General features: G+C 58.5%; 5 protein-coding genes across 5 annotated transcripts; 2 read left to right on the forward strand and 3 right to left on the reverse strand.

Annotated features, from left to right (window-relative positions):
- Positions 1–42: 42 nt before the first annotated feature.
- Positions 43–1408, reverse strand: WHR41_01424 (uncharacterized protein; the record flags this gene model as incomplete). The annotated part of the gene is made up of 2 exons (XM_069370030.1): positions 1161–1408; positions 43–1105 (listed from the first exon to the last, which is right to left on the reverse strand). The coding sequence occupies exons 1-2, from the start codon at positions 1376–1378 to the stop codon at positions 43–45; spliced, it is 1281 nt and encodes a 426-aa protein (XP_069233086.1). The 5' UTR covers positions 1379–1408.
- A 792-nt stretch (positions 1409–2200) lies between these two features.
- Positions 2201–4159, forward strand: WHR41_01425 (uncharacterized protein; the record flags this gene model as incomplete). Its single annotated transcript, XM_069370031.1, has 1 exon — positions 2201–4159. The coding sequence occupies one exon, from the start codon at positions 2201–2203 to the stop codon at positions 4157–4159; it is 1959 nt and encodes a 652-aa protein (XP_069233085.1).
- Positions 4160–5368: 1209 nt separating this feature from the next.
- On the reverse strand, positions 5369–7262 carry WHR41_01426 (uncharacterized protein; the record flags this gene model as incomplete). Its single annotated transcript, XM_069370032.1, has 2 exons — positions 5369–7077; positions 7250–7262. The coding sequence occupies 2 exons, from the start codon at positions 7260–7262 to the stop codon at positions 5369–5371; spliced, it is 1722 nt and encodes a 573-aa protein (XP_069233084.1).
- Positions 7263–10330: 3068 nt separating this feature from the next.
- Positions 10331–12957, forward strand: WHR41_01427 (uncharacterized protein). Its single transcript, XM_069370033.1, has 5 exons — positions 10331–10948; positions 11340–11460; positions 11992–12056; positions 12262–12347; positions 12647–12957. Exons 1-5 carry the CDS (start codon positions 10726–10728, stop codon positions 12797–12799), a joined length of 648 nt encoding a protein of 215 aa, XP_069233083.1. The 5' UTR covers positions 10331–10725; the 3' UTR covers positions 12800–12957.
- Positions 12958–14338: 1381 nt separating this feature from the next.
- Positions 14339–15311, reverse strand: WHR41_01428 (uncharacterized protein; the record flags this gene model as incomplete). Its single annotated transcript, XM_069370034.1, has 2 exons — positions 15072–15311; positions 14339–14899 (listed from the first exon to the last, which is right to left on the reverse strand). The coding sequence occupies exons 1-2, from the start codon at positions 15177–15179 to the stop codon at positions 14339–14341; spliced, it is 669 nt and encodes a 222-aa protein (XP_069233078.1). The 5' UTR covers positions 15180–15311.
- Positions 15312–15774: the final 463 nt, after the last annotated feature.

Consider the following 15774-nt stretch of genomic DNA (forward strand, 5'->3'; position numbering starts at 1 on the left):
ATGCTTTCAAGGTTTGATCTCCGTAATCCGTTTGGGAGGGTCTCAAGTCGAGACACCACTAGGGTCTTGGTGCACAAGCATTGCCTGTCCCTGACCATGCACCTGCTCCCTCCTCCGCCGGCACTCCTCGCTCTGAGCGCAACGTATAGGCCCTTCTTGTGCGCGCTTCGCGATCTCTGCTGCTCCTCGAGCTGTCGAAAAGCTGAGAAACGATTTCAACTTTTCTTGGTCTCTATTCGCAGCACTCTCAAGATCTTCAAGAAATTTCAACGCAACCTCGTCAACGCGGAGGCCATGCAAGGCTTTTTTGACGGCTGTATGCAAGCGCTTGTCCGCAGCGTGAGGACCGGTCAGGATGAGCTCGTCAACATGGACGGTGTATACTTCGAAAATAAGCGCGCGGATTCGATAAGAGACGTCGTTCCAGTACATCTCGCTGCTTGAATCATCGTCTTTGGTCGCTCGGAGTCCGTTTGCCGGCCCTAGACTTGAATCGGTAAAAGAAGCTTCAGCGCTTCCACCTGGGTTGGAGCTCTTGAAGCTCATGACAACGCCGCTGAAGCTTGCGTTACTGAGATCCAAATGAAGCACTTCTTTTGGCTGTAAGAGTAGGTTCTCGCGAGCGCAGTCAGCTGCATCTAGACAATTGTGACACAAGCATTTCCCATAATCTGCGTACGCAGCGTGTGTTGCGCCCAATACGGGGTGGAGTAGGTATCTGTCCGTCAGGCATTGGAGCTTGAGGTAGTCGAACAGGTCGAGAATCTCCTCGGCTTTCAAACGGCTGTCGAACGGAGTGCTGAGGACCGCTCCTGCGATAGGGTTTGCATCGCCCAGCCAAACCTGGGTTGCCTCAAGAAGTTTAGACACCATCGAAGCGAGAATTCCGACTTCTGAAGTTGAAGGGCGACCCAGGAATATGTTCAAAGATCTCAGTGCACGCGATGTGTGGTATTGTAACTGCTCCCAGTTCGTGCCAAACTGCAAGGGTATGCACCTAGGCAGGCGCATTGGCAGCCGGCGCATCAGAGCAGTGTAGGATGCATCGCCTTCGATCAGAGCCACGTGGTGGAAAGAGCCATTGTAGAGCCTCACCACGGCCGTGCTATAGTGCTTTGGTAAGCTAGGGGTGAAAGACGCAATGTACAAGGAGAACTTACCCATGACTAGCTTCCAAGGCAAAACCGACACCATGCGCTTGCAGTTGCTCGATAGTAGGACATGTTTCGCATTTCGGTAACGGCGAGGCGGTAGGAGGCTCTTGCGGCTTTTCATCAGATTGGAAGTCTACTTCCACGTCGAGATATATCGGTTCGAAGTCAACTGAAATGACGAGGCGAAAGAGCAACAACAAGCTTACGAGTAGTTTGAGGCCCATTTTGACAGCCAAGGCAGGATTTGATGTTGTTGTTGTGATGTTGTATGATGAGAGAAACTTTGACCGATCCGTGGCTAAAATGAGCGCGAGAGTGAATGCAGGTGATCCACCGCCTTTTTCACATACCTCGCACGTGCACAGCTTCGGCCTCGGGCTTCTTACATCGGCTGATTCGCGGGGTGACAACCAGGAAACGAAGCGTTTGAAGGTCAAGATGCAGATCTCCGTTATGGAACTGGGATTTGACGTTGGCACTGATGAAGCAATGATGTGTTTCCCACCCTAGCAAACATTCGCGGTCACTCTGAGGTTTACAATGCAAGAGCCACGTACAATATCATCGAATCGAGCCGGCAAACCCATGGTTCGAGGCTCCTATAGGCGCCATCGTGTCAATATTTGTCTGATGATCAAGTCTCGGACTCGCGACGCAAACATTAGACATGCTGGCCATAGTTTGCTGACAGCCAGCACGCCTGGAGATCCTGGTGGACAGATATTATAAATTCAGGACCGGCGGCGGTTGCACACCATTGGAGCAACATCAATTCCTTTGGCAGACGCATCACAATGGGACGCGATACATTATCCGTCCAACAGAACGATTGAAGTCACTTCAACTCAAGTCATTTATCCACTACATCGGTATCGAAATCTTACTTGCTGCTATACAAGCATTGCTAAGACAAGATAGACATAAATTCTCTCTGGAGGCGTGATTAGAAGATGCCGAGATTCTAAACGTGATTTAGTAGTCTAACTGATTGTACTGACGGAGTGCAGAACAAACTCTACAGCCTCGGATCGCCTGAATATAAGACGATGAACCCTTTTCTACTTGCTTGTCTCTGGCTGGGAGTCGCCCAAGCACTCTTCGCTAGGGAGAGAGGATGGAACACCGTACGCAAACGCTCGGCAAACGATCAAGAAGACTTCTTTCCCTTCCCGGCCAACCGGTCTTCCAACCTCAGCTTGAGCACTCCGCCTAAAGAGTTGCCGCAGAAAGAAGTCTCTCTCGATCTGACCCGTCATAGCAAGACCGCTCGGATCCGACGCCATTTTATCGAGAAAAACTGCACGCGGGAGAAGAGAGCCAATATCATAGAAGCCTGGGGGTCAGCCAAAAAGATGGCAAAAGCGCAGACTGACTTCAGGCCCGGATACGACTACAACACTCCGCATACACAGTGGCTGGGTAAGGACTGGAATTCTGAGCCCAGCTGGATTCCATGGAAGTGGAACTATCGAAAATTGATTGGCGACAATTTTCGCCGAGTCGAACAGCTCTTCGGTCACGACGCGCCGACGGGTCACCAAATCTATTGGTACTGCTACGACTATGGCGACGCTTGTCACGATGACAAAAACGGCGTTGGTCCGGCTGCTTATTCGTGGGACAGGCAGGGAGACGATACGTTCAACCATCTCACAGTGTTTTGCGACGACTTCCATAGCCTTCTCGAAAAGACGATCGACAAGTTGAGAAGGTGGGAAGACGCACCGCCACATCAAAAGATCATGCAGCGCTTCCAAGGGGGCAGAGGTTCCGTCATGCTGCACGAGATCTACCACTACAAGCATCTCGCATCAAACCCTAGGACCAAAGACTTCGCCTATTATTCTCAGGCTTGTTGGGATCTGGCGAAAGACCAAGGCACTTCAACTGCCTTCGTGAACGCCGATTCTTATGCGCTGGACGCATTGGCAATCTACGTGCAGCAATATTACAAGAGCAGTATGGCACCCGTGCCATTTAACGAGCTGTTGAAGATCGATCCCGAGGCTGCCGCTGCTATATTTAAGAAAGACGTGGAGCCCTCGGACCCTCCGATGATCAACAGCAGCACTCAAAGCTTCGAAACAACGCCTCCGAACTGGACTGGACCACTTGTCGATGATGATGACCCCGAGCCTTCCGTATGGACGGAGCTTGATCTCGACAATGAGTCGTCCGACGACCCTGCGCCGTCTCCGAGCCCCAAGCCGTCTCCGAGCCCCAAGCCGTCTTCGAGTTCGAAGCCATCGCCGAGTCCTAAGCCATCTTCCGGCCCCTCTCCAGTAAAAGACGAAAATGCCTGCCACGGCATCAGCGGCGACTACTGGGTGATGTCCCGGGACGTCGCACTCGACAACGTCGAAGACTTCTGCAGCCAAAGCGACAAGGCCAAAACCTACAACACAGACTCCGTCAACGAGCTCGAGCTATCAGTCAAGAACCTCAACGATAACAGCAAAAGCCCCAAAGACTCTCCCGACTGTGTCGGTCGCTTCCGCGGCGCGGTCCTCGACGGCTGCGACGGTGCCGATCCCCTTAACAACCCGCATGACTACAAGTTCGGCTCGACGCTCACGACGGCTGATGGATGGGAGTACGAGATGACGCCGCTCAGCAAGCAAGTGAACGAAGTCAATTGCGACGTCTCGTATAAATTCTTATTCGACCATTTCGAAGTGCGCGGGAAGAACTTCCCGAACGCCAAATTGGGTGCGGAGGGTGGCGGTCTCCATGAAGAGCTGAAGGGCTGCGGCGCGCTGACGAAATGGAACTTCGAGCGCACGCCTGACGACTGCTGTTTCCAGTGGTATGCGTCGGGGACGTTGCCGGTTGGAACGAGGGCGTGCGTTGGCAGGGCGGTTATGTCTGCAGGAGGATCTGGCGACGGCAATTGTCATGGTTCTGGGAAGCGGGATGGCAACTCGTCCAGCAGCATTGATTCGTGGCCAGGTTATGGTGATGATGGCAAGCATGTGTTCAGGAACAACGTCGCCGAGTCGAGATGAGACGGCGTTTGTGCTCTCTGCCGAGCTGGCCTGGCGAGAGATGGCTGAACACGGAGTCTCGATGTACATTCCTTTTTTGCTATTTGGTCAATGATCTGAGCCACCTTGGCGATAGATGGGTACTTGAGGGGTTCGGACGACACTTATCAGACATGATCATCATGGAGATAATTAATTTCAGTCAAACACATATAATAATAATGCAAATCTGATTCTCATAAATTAATATTACCTCACCGAAGAAGGACAAGCTGGAATCCCCTCAAGAACTGCTACTGCTCGACCTAAGTACTAGACGGTCTGCAACCATGCCCTTCATAACAAACTGCAAGAGTGACACCGATTCAAAAGCACAAGTCAATGACAAGATCATAATTAAGCATAAAGCCAAGAAGCTACAGAGCAAGAAAGCTAGAGTAAAGGTCAAAGCAAGTCAAGTCAAAGAAAAGTAATGAAGGAAGTCCCGAACCCTAAACCCAATCACCATCGCAAATCAGATCGGACAAAACACGATCGCAAAATAAGAGGGCAACGTCGTTTCAAGTCATGTATGCCATCCTCCCCTTCTGACTTCAGTCCACCGCATCAACAAGAAAGGCAGAAAAGGCATAACAGCTGGGTTGGTAAGAAATCACAATGCCGTATGCTGTGCCGTACCATCCCGTTTCGCGCCGTGCAGTGTGCTTGCTCCGTCCTTGGTTCTCCAAACGCCAGTTGTGGACGGGAAATGTGAAATGTGAGTGAGGTGGCCTGCATGGCTGTGCTAGATCTAGGCGGGTTGGCGGATCCTGTACGGGACAGCAGGGGTGTGAGTGCTTCTGGTGTGTATGGCTGTCTTTGTTGTGTTTGGGAGGAGGTTCCTTGTGTCAAGCTGAAACAAGAGGGAGACAAGAACATGAGAGTATCTCTCTGTGTGTGTGGGAGCCAACCGTAACGCCGGGTCTCGTCCTGAGAGTGGGGAGCTGTCGTTCCATGCAAGGGGGTATCATTGGGCGCCACTGAGCATGATGTGCTGGTGGCGCCGTGGCTGTGTACTATGCGTGTGATCTATTTGTTGGGTAGACAAGAAACAAGGAGGGAGATGCTCCAGATTGCTCGAGCCAGGCGTTCATGCGCAGGAATGTGAAAAGGTCGGTAGATGTTTTCAGTCTGTCGATCGGGAGCCGTGAGCCCGGTACAAGGAGGCGGCGATGCTGGTCAGAACGCCACCTAGGATTCCATGATCGCGTACTCGTCTTCTTCTTTGAAGTCTCCCTGCCAGCCGCCGAAGTTGCCAGTGGTGTGTGACACACCGCCCGAGCTCATTCCGCTGCCGCCAGACTGAAACCCAGGGCTGACATCCTGGCCGTTGCCGTTCTGGTTAGCAGCCAAATCGGAGTTTGTGCTGTCACCGGCAACGTTGGTAAAGCCAGGGACTCTGAGACCCGAGCCTGGGGCGCGCGAGTAGCCCGTGAAGCCTCCGTGCGGCGCATGCTTGTTCAAGACCTCGCAAATCTCACTGTGCATACGCTTCTCCTCCTCGTCGGGAGTAAACGGCCAGGACCCACCAAGACTGGCGACAAGCTCCTTGAGTTCTTGCTCTTGGCGAAGCTTCAGGTGGGTGTACCACATCATGTCGCGGGTCCAGGCAACCGAACCATTGAGGATGTCACCCTTGTTGGGGCCCTTGTCTTTGTCCTCGATCGGCAGACCTTGTGTGATGTTGCCAGAAGTGGCACGACGACCTGAAGGTCCGGCAAGCAGAGAGGTGGCGGCAGGCGGCGACATACCGCTGGCATTGGCAATCGATGGAGAGAGCGGCGCGTTTGTTTGCAGGTGCTTGCGCACCTTCTCATCCTCGAGGCGGTGCTGCGGGACGAGGGTGCCAAGGTCGTGGATGCGCTCGTTGATGTTGTCGCGGCGTCTGCGCTCAACAAGGTTGTGAGACTCGCGTCTTCTCCTACGCTTGGCTTCTTGTGTCTGCCCAACTGGTCCGGTGCCGGGCTCCATCTTTGTGGGAATGGCGGGCAGCGATGAGGCGACCTTGTGGTTGTTCTGCAGCACCTCGGAAATCTGCCTGTTCATCGGCTGGCCGTTGTTGGGAGACGGGAAGGGCGAGCCATCGCCCCAGCTTTGATGGCTTGTGTGATGGCTGGGCGGGCTGTCCCATTCGTTGCCGCCCATTGAATTCTGCTGGCGCTGGTGACGGATCTGCATGCCAGGGTGAAAGTTGTCTCCGACCTGCAGATGGCTGGCGCCAGTGTGCGGGGAGGCGGGTGAGCGGGCATCTGAGAACTTGCGATCCATCTGCTGCTGCATCTGGGAACGGAACCCGGTCGGCTGAGGAAGGCTTTGTCCGCCAGGGAACTGCTGGCCCGGCATGGGGCGGAATTGGGAGTAGTTGAATTCGCCGTTGGTGAATGGCGATTGGATGGGCGCGCCATCGGGGGTGTGAGAGTACAAGCTTCCGCTCTGCTGCTGGCTGATAGGTACGTTGTTGTTGAGGAAGTTTTGTACACCGGTGTTGAAGTCGAAGTTGTTACCCTGGGCGTTGCCATGATCCAGTTGCAGGTCGAGCAGCTCGTCATCGGCGATGCCAGAGTTGCCCATGTTGAAGCTGGATGTCATGTTCTGACCGTAGCTTTGAGACATTCCGCTGGACAGGCTGGCAGGGTTGATGTTCATGTTGTTCGATGAAGCACCGAATTGCTGCTGCTGCTGACCATTCTGACCGTATTGCATGTACTGGTTGGGGTCGAAGAAGTCGTTGGGCTCGGCCTTGATGAAGGGAGAACCGGCGCCGGCCATGGCGCTGGTATCCAGAACGTCGTTGTCAAGGTTTACTTCGAATGGGGAGTCGTGTTTGTCGATGTCGAGGTTGTCGGATTTGTTGGGATCGTGGTCGTCGAAAGGAGGAAAGCTGGTGAGATCGTTCTTGGCTATTGTCAATGTCAGCATGGGAGCTAGAATCGCACGTGGGATGGCGATGGAGGGAGGTGAAGGCGAAGCACATTGTGAAAGCAATGGACAATCGCAGCGAATGTTGTGTGCATGTGCAGAGTGTATTCGGGTGGCCTACACGCAACGGGGGTGGACTCGGGGAGCACTCACAGGAAGCAGTCATTACTCGGAAAGCTGCTCTTGCATGAACTGCCGGTGTTTGCTTGGGGTCGAGTTGTTCGCTGTCTTGCCTGGCCGAGCCGACTGTTACGCGGCTTGTGGAAGCTGGGGTTGGAACAGCGGGGTGATATCGGCGATTGATCGCTCGAGAGACGGCTCAAGTGCCGCCGTAGGAAGGTGAGGTGGCTGCGCCCGCGCGACGTCGGGTTGCAATGCGAAGAGGATGGGGAGAGGAGTCTGGAAGAAGAGGCATTAGCATGCGATCTTGGCAGGGCCAATTTGATGAGATGGACGGCAGGCTGCAGCTCGAGCAAAGTACCGCGGCGAGCCGTGCGGTGCCGGCGGAGCAGACGGAGCAGGCGCGACGGGCAGTGGCAGAGTCACGCCGCCGTCATGCGCGGCCACGCCGTCGCAGAGACAGCATGAGGGCGATTGCATGAGCAGGCCATGCGCAGGCCTCGTGTCGCGCGCTGGACCGCGGCGCCGTGCCAAGGCAGGAACGATGGACGTGGGCGCTGACTCACCGAGAGCGGGGAGGTGTTGGGTGCTGCGACGGGCGGAGGGCGAGGAGGCGCGACGCAGATATGTCGATTGGCAGAGGCCGCTCGAGCTGCGCGGGTAGCGGCGTGCTTGGCGGGTGTTGGGAGGCGGTGTGTGATGTGTGGTGCAGGCTGCGACGAGCGCAGGAGCGGGCGGGGCGGTCGCCGGCGGGAGGAGGGCGGCGATGGGAGGGCGTGAGGTTGCTCTGCGTGTGTGTGGCCGCGTGCGGGCGGCGCTCACAGCAGTGCAGAGGAGGCAGCCGGGCGGCGGCGGAGGGAGGCGGTGGTCGGTATGTAAGTAGTAAGGTGTGTGAGGCCGCTCGGTGTGGAGCGGGTTGGGTGGTGGTGGTGGAGCAGGGTTTGCGACGCCGATCACTCTGGGCGGGGTCTCTGCTCGGTCTGGGGTGCAGTGGCTGCGTGAGCGCGACACTTTCTCGGCCCAGCAACCGAGCGCGTAGGCGCGTGTGGGGGAGGGCTGGCGGGCTGGCGGACTGAGGCTGCTGACGCCTACCAGGCGGCCTGCGATCCCTGGATGCGACGCCTGGGTGAGCTTGCAGAGGCTGGCGGCCCGCTGTGCCACCGCTCTGTCAACTGTCTCGCTCGAACAAAGCCTGGCAGACCGTGCGAGGTCGTGCAAGGCCGGGCTGCTGCGTCGCGGCCGCTGTCGAAGCAGTGGGGGTACCGTTCAGGAGCTCGCGGAGCACTGCACTCGCGGAACACTGCACTCGCGACAGACGCGCGGGCGAGCACACGGCTTGCCGTCGTTGCGAGACGGCGCCGGCGGTGGGTCGGGCGGGGGCCTGAGAGCACACGGGCGTGGAGAAGCGCTCGCGGGATGCGCTACTAGGCGAATAGGAGCAGCGGGCTGGGGAGCAGTGGCAGTGCGATGACGCGCTGTTCACAGCCAAACCGTGGTCTTCGCCGAGCGCTGCGACTCTGCGGTCCGACTACCTTCGGGCCCTGCGTCTGCTGGCGACGGTACGGTATCGGGCGGCCGTGCGGTCTGTGGAGAGAGAGCTGCGGCTGCGGAGGGCGAGTGCTCGACGTCGTATCGATGCCTCGGTCGAGTGTCGTCGATATGACAGGGGTTGCTGGCTGCTGGCTGCTGTCTGCTGGCTGCTGGCGCGGGCGAGGGCGAGTTGATGTGTGTGTGACGAGTGCGAGACTGCAAGTCGTCTCTGGCGGCGACGCACGTGAAAGTCGCGGTCGACACGGCTGCTGCTGCGGCGGCTGACGGCGGCGTTCGCGTTACGGGTCAGGATGGCAAAGCAGAGGGTCAGATGGGCCGGCGGGCAGGGCTGAAATATATGTAGTTCGCGCGCGCGCGCCGCCTGGGCTCGTGGAGGGTGAGCAGTGCCGGGCAGCTCGCACTGCTCCCACACCTACAGACCAGCGCTGCCACCGCTAGCGACACCACCGTCACCCGCGCGGGCTCGCCAGTGCCGGATGGCCTCCAGTCTCACTTGCCTGACGCGTACATATGATATAGTGACTCACGGGCGCGTACCCTTGGCCTGCCCCGGATGGCAGCCAGTCCAGCGGCCGTCGTCTGCTCCACCGCGCCGGTCGAGCTACGCCTCGCACCAAGACCCTGGCCTGCGCCGCCGCCGTCTCCAGGCGTGCAACGCCTGCGAGCTGCTGCAAGCCGCGCTGCGCGCTCGAGCGGCCGAGCTATTCTCGCGCATCGTGGGTGTGCGTGTAGGTTCATACCGATCTCGAGCTAGCCGCCACAGGAGCCTCACGCCTGAGACAGCATGTCGCAGTGACAGCCCGCGCTCGCCACCCCTGCTGCCGCGCGCATTGTCGCCGCCGTCTGCCTGCCGGCGCTTTGAGGCAAGGTAGGTACCTTAGTACCTTACTGCATTCGCCCGCCGCGCTCGAGCAGGCGGGAGCCACACGCCGCGAGCAGCGTCACCAATCAGGACAATGCAGGCCGGGCCTTTCGTCTCACGCACGCCCGAATGTCCCATGCCCATGGCCACGCCCGACCCCGAGCCTCCCGGAAGCCTACCTTACCGTACCTCACCTCACGACACCCTCCTCCTCGCCTTCGAGCGCGCGTGTCATCGGCCTCTATGCTGCGCTGCGCTGCGCTGCCTCTCGCATGCAGCGCCAGCCCTAGCGCGACAGAGTCGAAGACGTGCTGCACGGGTTTAGCGCGCCTCTCGCGGTGATCACATTAACAGGGAAGCGGTCGTGCCTCCGACGGACACGGGCGGCCCTGATGCGATTTGTTTGCTCGAAGGACTTCAAGTCCGACCGTCCGATCACACGCCCTTGGCGCCTGAGACGCGCGCCGTCATTGGGGCACATCGCATCTCTTGTCGCGCGCGCGGTCCCTTGAACGGTTTGGCCGCGGCGGCGATGCAGGTGTCAGTAGCGCACGCCAGATCCTAAATCGCCGTGCAACGGTGATCACCCCGTCGCCAGCCCGCGCCTGCGCCGCCCTGCCTGGCCTGCCCTGCCGTCCGTCACGGGCGACGAAGGCGGGGCGGGCCTTCAAGCGAGCCTGCGCGGGCCTCCACACTGCCACACTAGGCGGGCTCAGGCAGCGCGCGGCTAGCTCCAAAGAAGCTCCCTGCTACCTCGACTGACCACCTCCAACCCTGATCATCCGCCTGCTACCTGAACAAGCGTCCTCCAAGCTGCGCCCACCGCCCGCCGCGTCCGCCACTCGTGTGCCTGCGACCACTCGTCCGTCGCCCTGCCTGTCCACCTGCCGGCCTGCCGGCCTGCCCGTCCACACCACCCTCCGCCCTCCCAATCGGCTCTCGCGGCAGCCGCCCAAGCCAACCATCGCCGCACCCTGCAACAGGCAACACAATAGCCCGCTATAATAGGCCCTCGGCCGCGATAAGGGCGCGCCGTCCGGTTTGGCTCCAAAACCTTCGCCACACCTCCTGCACCCACACGCACTACGTCTGAACAATGGCCGCAACGTCATTCAGAGACCGCATGAACGATCTGGGCTGGTCACGCCGCGAGCAGCCCGCCAACACCCAAAGACAAAGCGGCCTGCTGGGCACGCTCTCGCAATACAATCCCTTTGGCGGCGAGAGCTATGTCCAGTTGCCCACGCACGAGGGCGAGGGCCCAGGCGCACCGCTGCCCGCGCGCAACAGGAGGGAGGAGGAGGAGGGTTGGTTTGCTCGTAAGTCTGAAACACCTGCCGCCTACATGTCGTCTTCCGGTGCGCGTGCCTCCGCGCAGCCTGCACGCCTTCTGTCTGTCTATCTATGCTTTGCAGCGTGGGGTTTCCCATCGCGCAGAGCTAAGGCAAGAGACGGCGCCTCGAAGCCTGCTGTTTCCACATCGCTGCCGGCTCCTCGGGCTCCATCTGCAATGCAGAACATCGTTGCATGTTTAGTGCTCCGCAAGCGAGTCAACGCGACCCGGCGGAGTTCCTGCAGCGCCCACGCAGTGCGACTGGCGGCGCGATCAAGACATGCATTCGCCATGATCCTTCACCAGCTCAGCCAGTCCACTCAGCAACACCCGCGCTCGACCTCACGCTGTAGAAACGCGCTGACTCGGGCCTACAGTAAGTCGCTGGGACCGCCTGCTCATCTTCGGCGGGCTCAACCTGGCCGCCCTCGCTCTCTTTGTCGTCTGCTTCACTCTTTTCCCCATCCTTAGCCTCAAGCCGCGGAAGTTTGCCATTTTGTACGTTGCCCTCCACCCTCCTCCAACTCCACCTGTCCCGTTTCCTTGATTTCTGGCCTAGCGCTTCGAGCGTGCCCACACCTCCGCGGTGCCCCGCTTTCGGGCGCCCGTGTTGCCAGCCGCCTGCCATCTGCTCGCAGCTCCCATGTCGGCGCGGCGGCGAGGTGGTGTGCAACCGCTCGTATCCACAGCATCATCGACGTCGCCGCCGCGCTGCCTGCCCGAGCTCGCCACGCGGCGATCCGCCGGCGGCCGCTAGGCAGTGGGAGGGCCCGCCTGACCACAAGCTCGCGGCTTGCCCTTCGCGCCAGTCCGCCCGGCCGCTGCAGTGCACCGCACCTCTCGCGCCAGTCAACACCCTGGACGCCCTTCTAGCGCTCTACAGGTTTCGCAGCCGAGCTCGCAGCCTTGCTCCATCTGTCCTGTCTTGTCGATCTCTCGACGCGACTCAGCGCGATGTCATGTCTGATATGGGCGACGCTCGCAGCATGACTTCCGAAGCTGTCAGTGTGGCGCTAACTTGCTGGTCAGATGGTCGATGGCCTCCGCGCTCTTCCTTGGCTCCTGGGCCGCCCTCATGGGCCCGATGATCTACGGTAAGTCAAGTCAGCTCAGCTCGCGGCCACCATCGCGTCGCGTCGCGTCGCCTCGTCTCGTCTCGCTTCGCGCCATCGCTCCGACTTCTTCCTTCAGACCCTCGCCGATCGATCCTGTGGCTGTGGCTTGTCGGCCACCCATGCACCCCACGCGCCGAACCCTAGTTCCATTGTCGGATTGCTGACCACAAGCCTTGCCCCACAGCCAAACACCTCCTCTCCCAAGAGCGTCTGCCGTTCACCGCCACCTATTTTGGAAGTATTGGGCTGACGCTCTACTTCGCCGTCGGGGTACGTTCCAACCACCATTTCGTCTCGCTTGCAATGCGCAATCCTCCTCTGCCTCGTTCGGCTCTTTCGATGCCGCAGCCACCATCCGAGATACGACACTGCCTGCCTGCTTCGTAATCATCGCAAACCCTCGGCCTCGCACTTGACCTCCACAGACGAGCAACATTACCATACCACCTCCCCCACGTCTACCGTACTTTGGCATCCACAACCCACCACAGCTTCCTACCTCCCATCACACGCCGCATCCCAGTCCTCTTGCATTCGCCCTCGCTGACTCGACTGACACGCTATTTTAGCTCCAAAGCGCCCTCCTCACCCTCGTCTCTTCAATCATTCAGCTCATCGCTCTCATCTGGTACCTCGTCTCCTACTTCCCCATGGGAAGCCAGGGTTTGCGCTTCGCCGCCAGAGTCGGCGGCGGGAGGTTGACGGCCTGGATGAACGAGTGAGTCTCGCGTTGCTCCGACCGCGAAGAAGGTTATGTAACGTGGCGCTCCCTCCTGCATGCGTGTTGCGTGATGGATTCGTGAAGACCGAGGGCGCCGTGGGTCCCATGGCCCGTCTTGTCGTCTACACACTCAATCAATCACCACCACTGATTACCACGCTTCCATCTCACTCTCACTTTCAGCCTTCGCTTCCTCTTCCGTTCGACGTGTGTCTGGTCGTGAGACGTCTTCCCACGTTGTCGCTTGTCAGGGACCTCTCTCTCTGTGTTCCCTGCCTCGCCTTCCCTGTTACCTCAGGTAATCGACCGGGTCATCGACTCGGCCTGCGTGATCGCTGACGTCTGCTGCCCGCGAGCGCGTGATTTGCTTTTTCCTCCTTGCGATTCTCGACTCTGAGACTTTCGAATTTCGTCCCTTCTGACTCGCTTGCTTCCCACTTTTTTTTCTCGTTGGCCCGATTGTGCTCTGACTGCTGTGCTATGTCCGAGTTTTCGCCCGGTCGTGGGCGGGATTTTTGCGCGGATTATGTTCGGGAAGGGCTGGCGGTGAGCTTGGTGGTGGTGCTGAGTTTCGAGGCGGAATTGTATACCATGCTGCTTCTCCGAGGGCAGAGTGGTTTGCTTTCAGGAATGGAAAATTTTGGGCCGGGTTGATCTCGGATGGTGGTTTTGGAGAAGTTAGCTTGCTGTGTGATGCGTGATGATTTCTTTTCTCGCGGACGTGTGAGTTTGATGTCAGGTGCGACGAGATCAGGTGGGATGGAGTGGGCTTTGTTGGGGAGTTGGGAGGAAGGCCTACGAGTGTCGGAATTGCTCGGTGGCTCTTTCTCCATGGCTTGGAAAGAATCTTACGATATTCTTGCCCGTGTGGGTTGCGGTTCACGTTGATGCGTGGAATAGGGCTGTAAGGTATCACTTGGCTGCAAGGCCTCAGCAGTTTGAAGGCTGCTGAGAGAAGACAGATCGTTAGGACCATGGCGTGGTCGACGCAATTCATGGCTTTCTGTTCAATGGTGGTTGTAAGTGATGAGTGTCTTATCCAGGCAACGCTGAGGAGCGCCAATAGCGTTCCCATCGCGAGCAGTGCACGCAAGGCCGTCGTTCATATACCGCGAGGTTAAGAATATCAAACAACATGCTCTTCCAGGGTAGGACATCGAGCCGTCGATTCCTCAGAGCCTCGTCCGAGCAGCATGTTTCCCTATGTCTTCGCGTGCCGGCTATGTCAAGAAGAATATCACTTAGGGAGCGATTTACCTTCTCTTCTCGATCATCGTCAAGAGTGGCCTTCCGAGAGTCTTTGCTCCACATCTCACATGGCGAATTTCGAACAGCATCATCACAGGCAGTTCCGGCCAGGTAATGAAGCCTCGCATGCTGGTCCTTAGAGATCATAAGCCGTATCCATCACTCTTTGGAGATCTAACAAACATTGCAATCCTATGATCTCTCTTAACAAACTCATGACGCCCAAACACCGTCGCTAAAGCCCTCACGCCGGTCAAAGATAAAATGGAAAGAAAACCCCTTCCCAGCTAGATCACCCCGCCGCCCCAGCAACCCCAACATCCCTCCTCTCCCTCCTCCGACTCTCCTCCAACATCCCCTCTCTCTCACCGCCTTGCCCCTCCCCCTCCTCCTCCCCATCCTCAAGCTCCTCCTCCTCCGCGTCCGGAACCGAAATCCACTCCTTCGGCACAACACAAGGCACGCGCCCACCCACACCCGCCGCCCGATTCAACCACCCGGGCGCTTTCCTCCCCGTCAACTCCGCGCACAGCTCGCTCGTGAAATGGTTGCAATTCCGGCTCAGCAGGTCATACTCCCGACCTAGAAACCGGCCCGCCACGCGCTGCACGACCGCTTCGATCTCCTCCGGCGACAGGAAGCAGATCCCATGCAGGATCGAGCAGCGGAAGGTTGCGCCGGGCGGCGTTGCGAGCGGTGGCGTGTGGTAGACGCCTGTTTTGACGGGCGTGCTGTGGCCTCCGTAGGCGTATTCGATTGAGGGCCGGCGGGGGGCGGAGGGGAAGGAGAGCGCTACGCCGGAGTGGTGCAGGGAGGCGCCGAGGGTCCAGAGGATGGTGCTGAGGGGGGAGGGCTGGGAGGGGGAGATGTCAGAGGATGGGGTTTGAGATTGGATTGAGGATGAATTGGTGTTGGAAGAAGAGGTGGTCGTGGTGAGGGATAAGGATGTTCATCTCCCGTGGGCGGCGATGTCTTTCTTTCGCTTTCCTTGTCATGCCATTGGAACGTTGGATCCGCCTGCTTACCGGCAGGAGGTCATAGACATTAATCGTGACCTCGGTCTTGTGCAGTGATTGTGAAGCCCGGGATGAAGCGCTGCTTCGGTGGCGCTTGTGTTTGGGCTGAGGGGCCATTTTAGATATGCTTGAATCGCTCGATTGGCTAGTTGGGCTTCTCGCGAGAAGCGTTGTGGTCTCTCGACCTGTCCTTGGACGCTGCAGAGCCGTTCTCCGCACGACTGAGAAGCACCTGGAGTGGAGTCTTCGAGGAGCACCGAGCACAGCCCCGCCTGCTTGCCCGCGCGCGGCTGGCGCATGGAAAGTGGGTCGGCCAAACGCGGGATCATGTGGGGTCGGCTGGCCTTCCTTTTCAAGCTCCCGCCGCCTTCTTCACCGGCTCGACCGGCTGCGCACCACAGCACGGCAGTAAGCATGTCGGCTGTGAGCTCGACCCACAGCTTCAATTGAACGCTCGGAGGTATGAACGAGAATTGGAACCAGTTGCACCTCATGCTGCCGTGAAGCTTTGCCGAGGAGACGGCACAGCAGACTGCTAGCAGCACCTTGGTGAACCGCCGCCGATGCTTTGAGCGTCGGAACCGGCTCGAGTATGTTCGTGTGCAGACGATCATGGCCATTCAAGGGATGTCACCGAGCCTTGGAAAAGAGTGTTCGGTCGGCAAGAATGCGCGTGAAGACCCTGAATGCCCATCCACATGCATCTGAGAAG

Source organism: Cladosporium halotolerans (assembly GCF_011745625.1).
Source record: "Cladosporium halotolerans strain TM138-S3 chromosome Unknown Sca3, whole genome shotgun sequence".
Classification (NCBI taxonomy): domain Eukaryota; kingdom Fungi; phylum Ascomycota; class Dothideomycetes; order Cladosporiales; family Cladosporiaceae; genus Cladosporium; species Cladosporium halotolerans.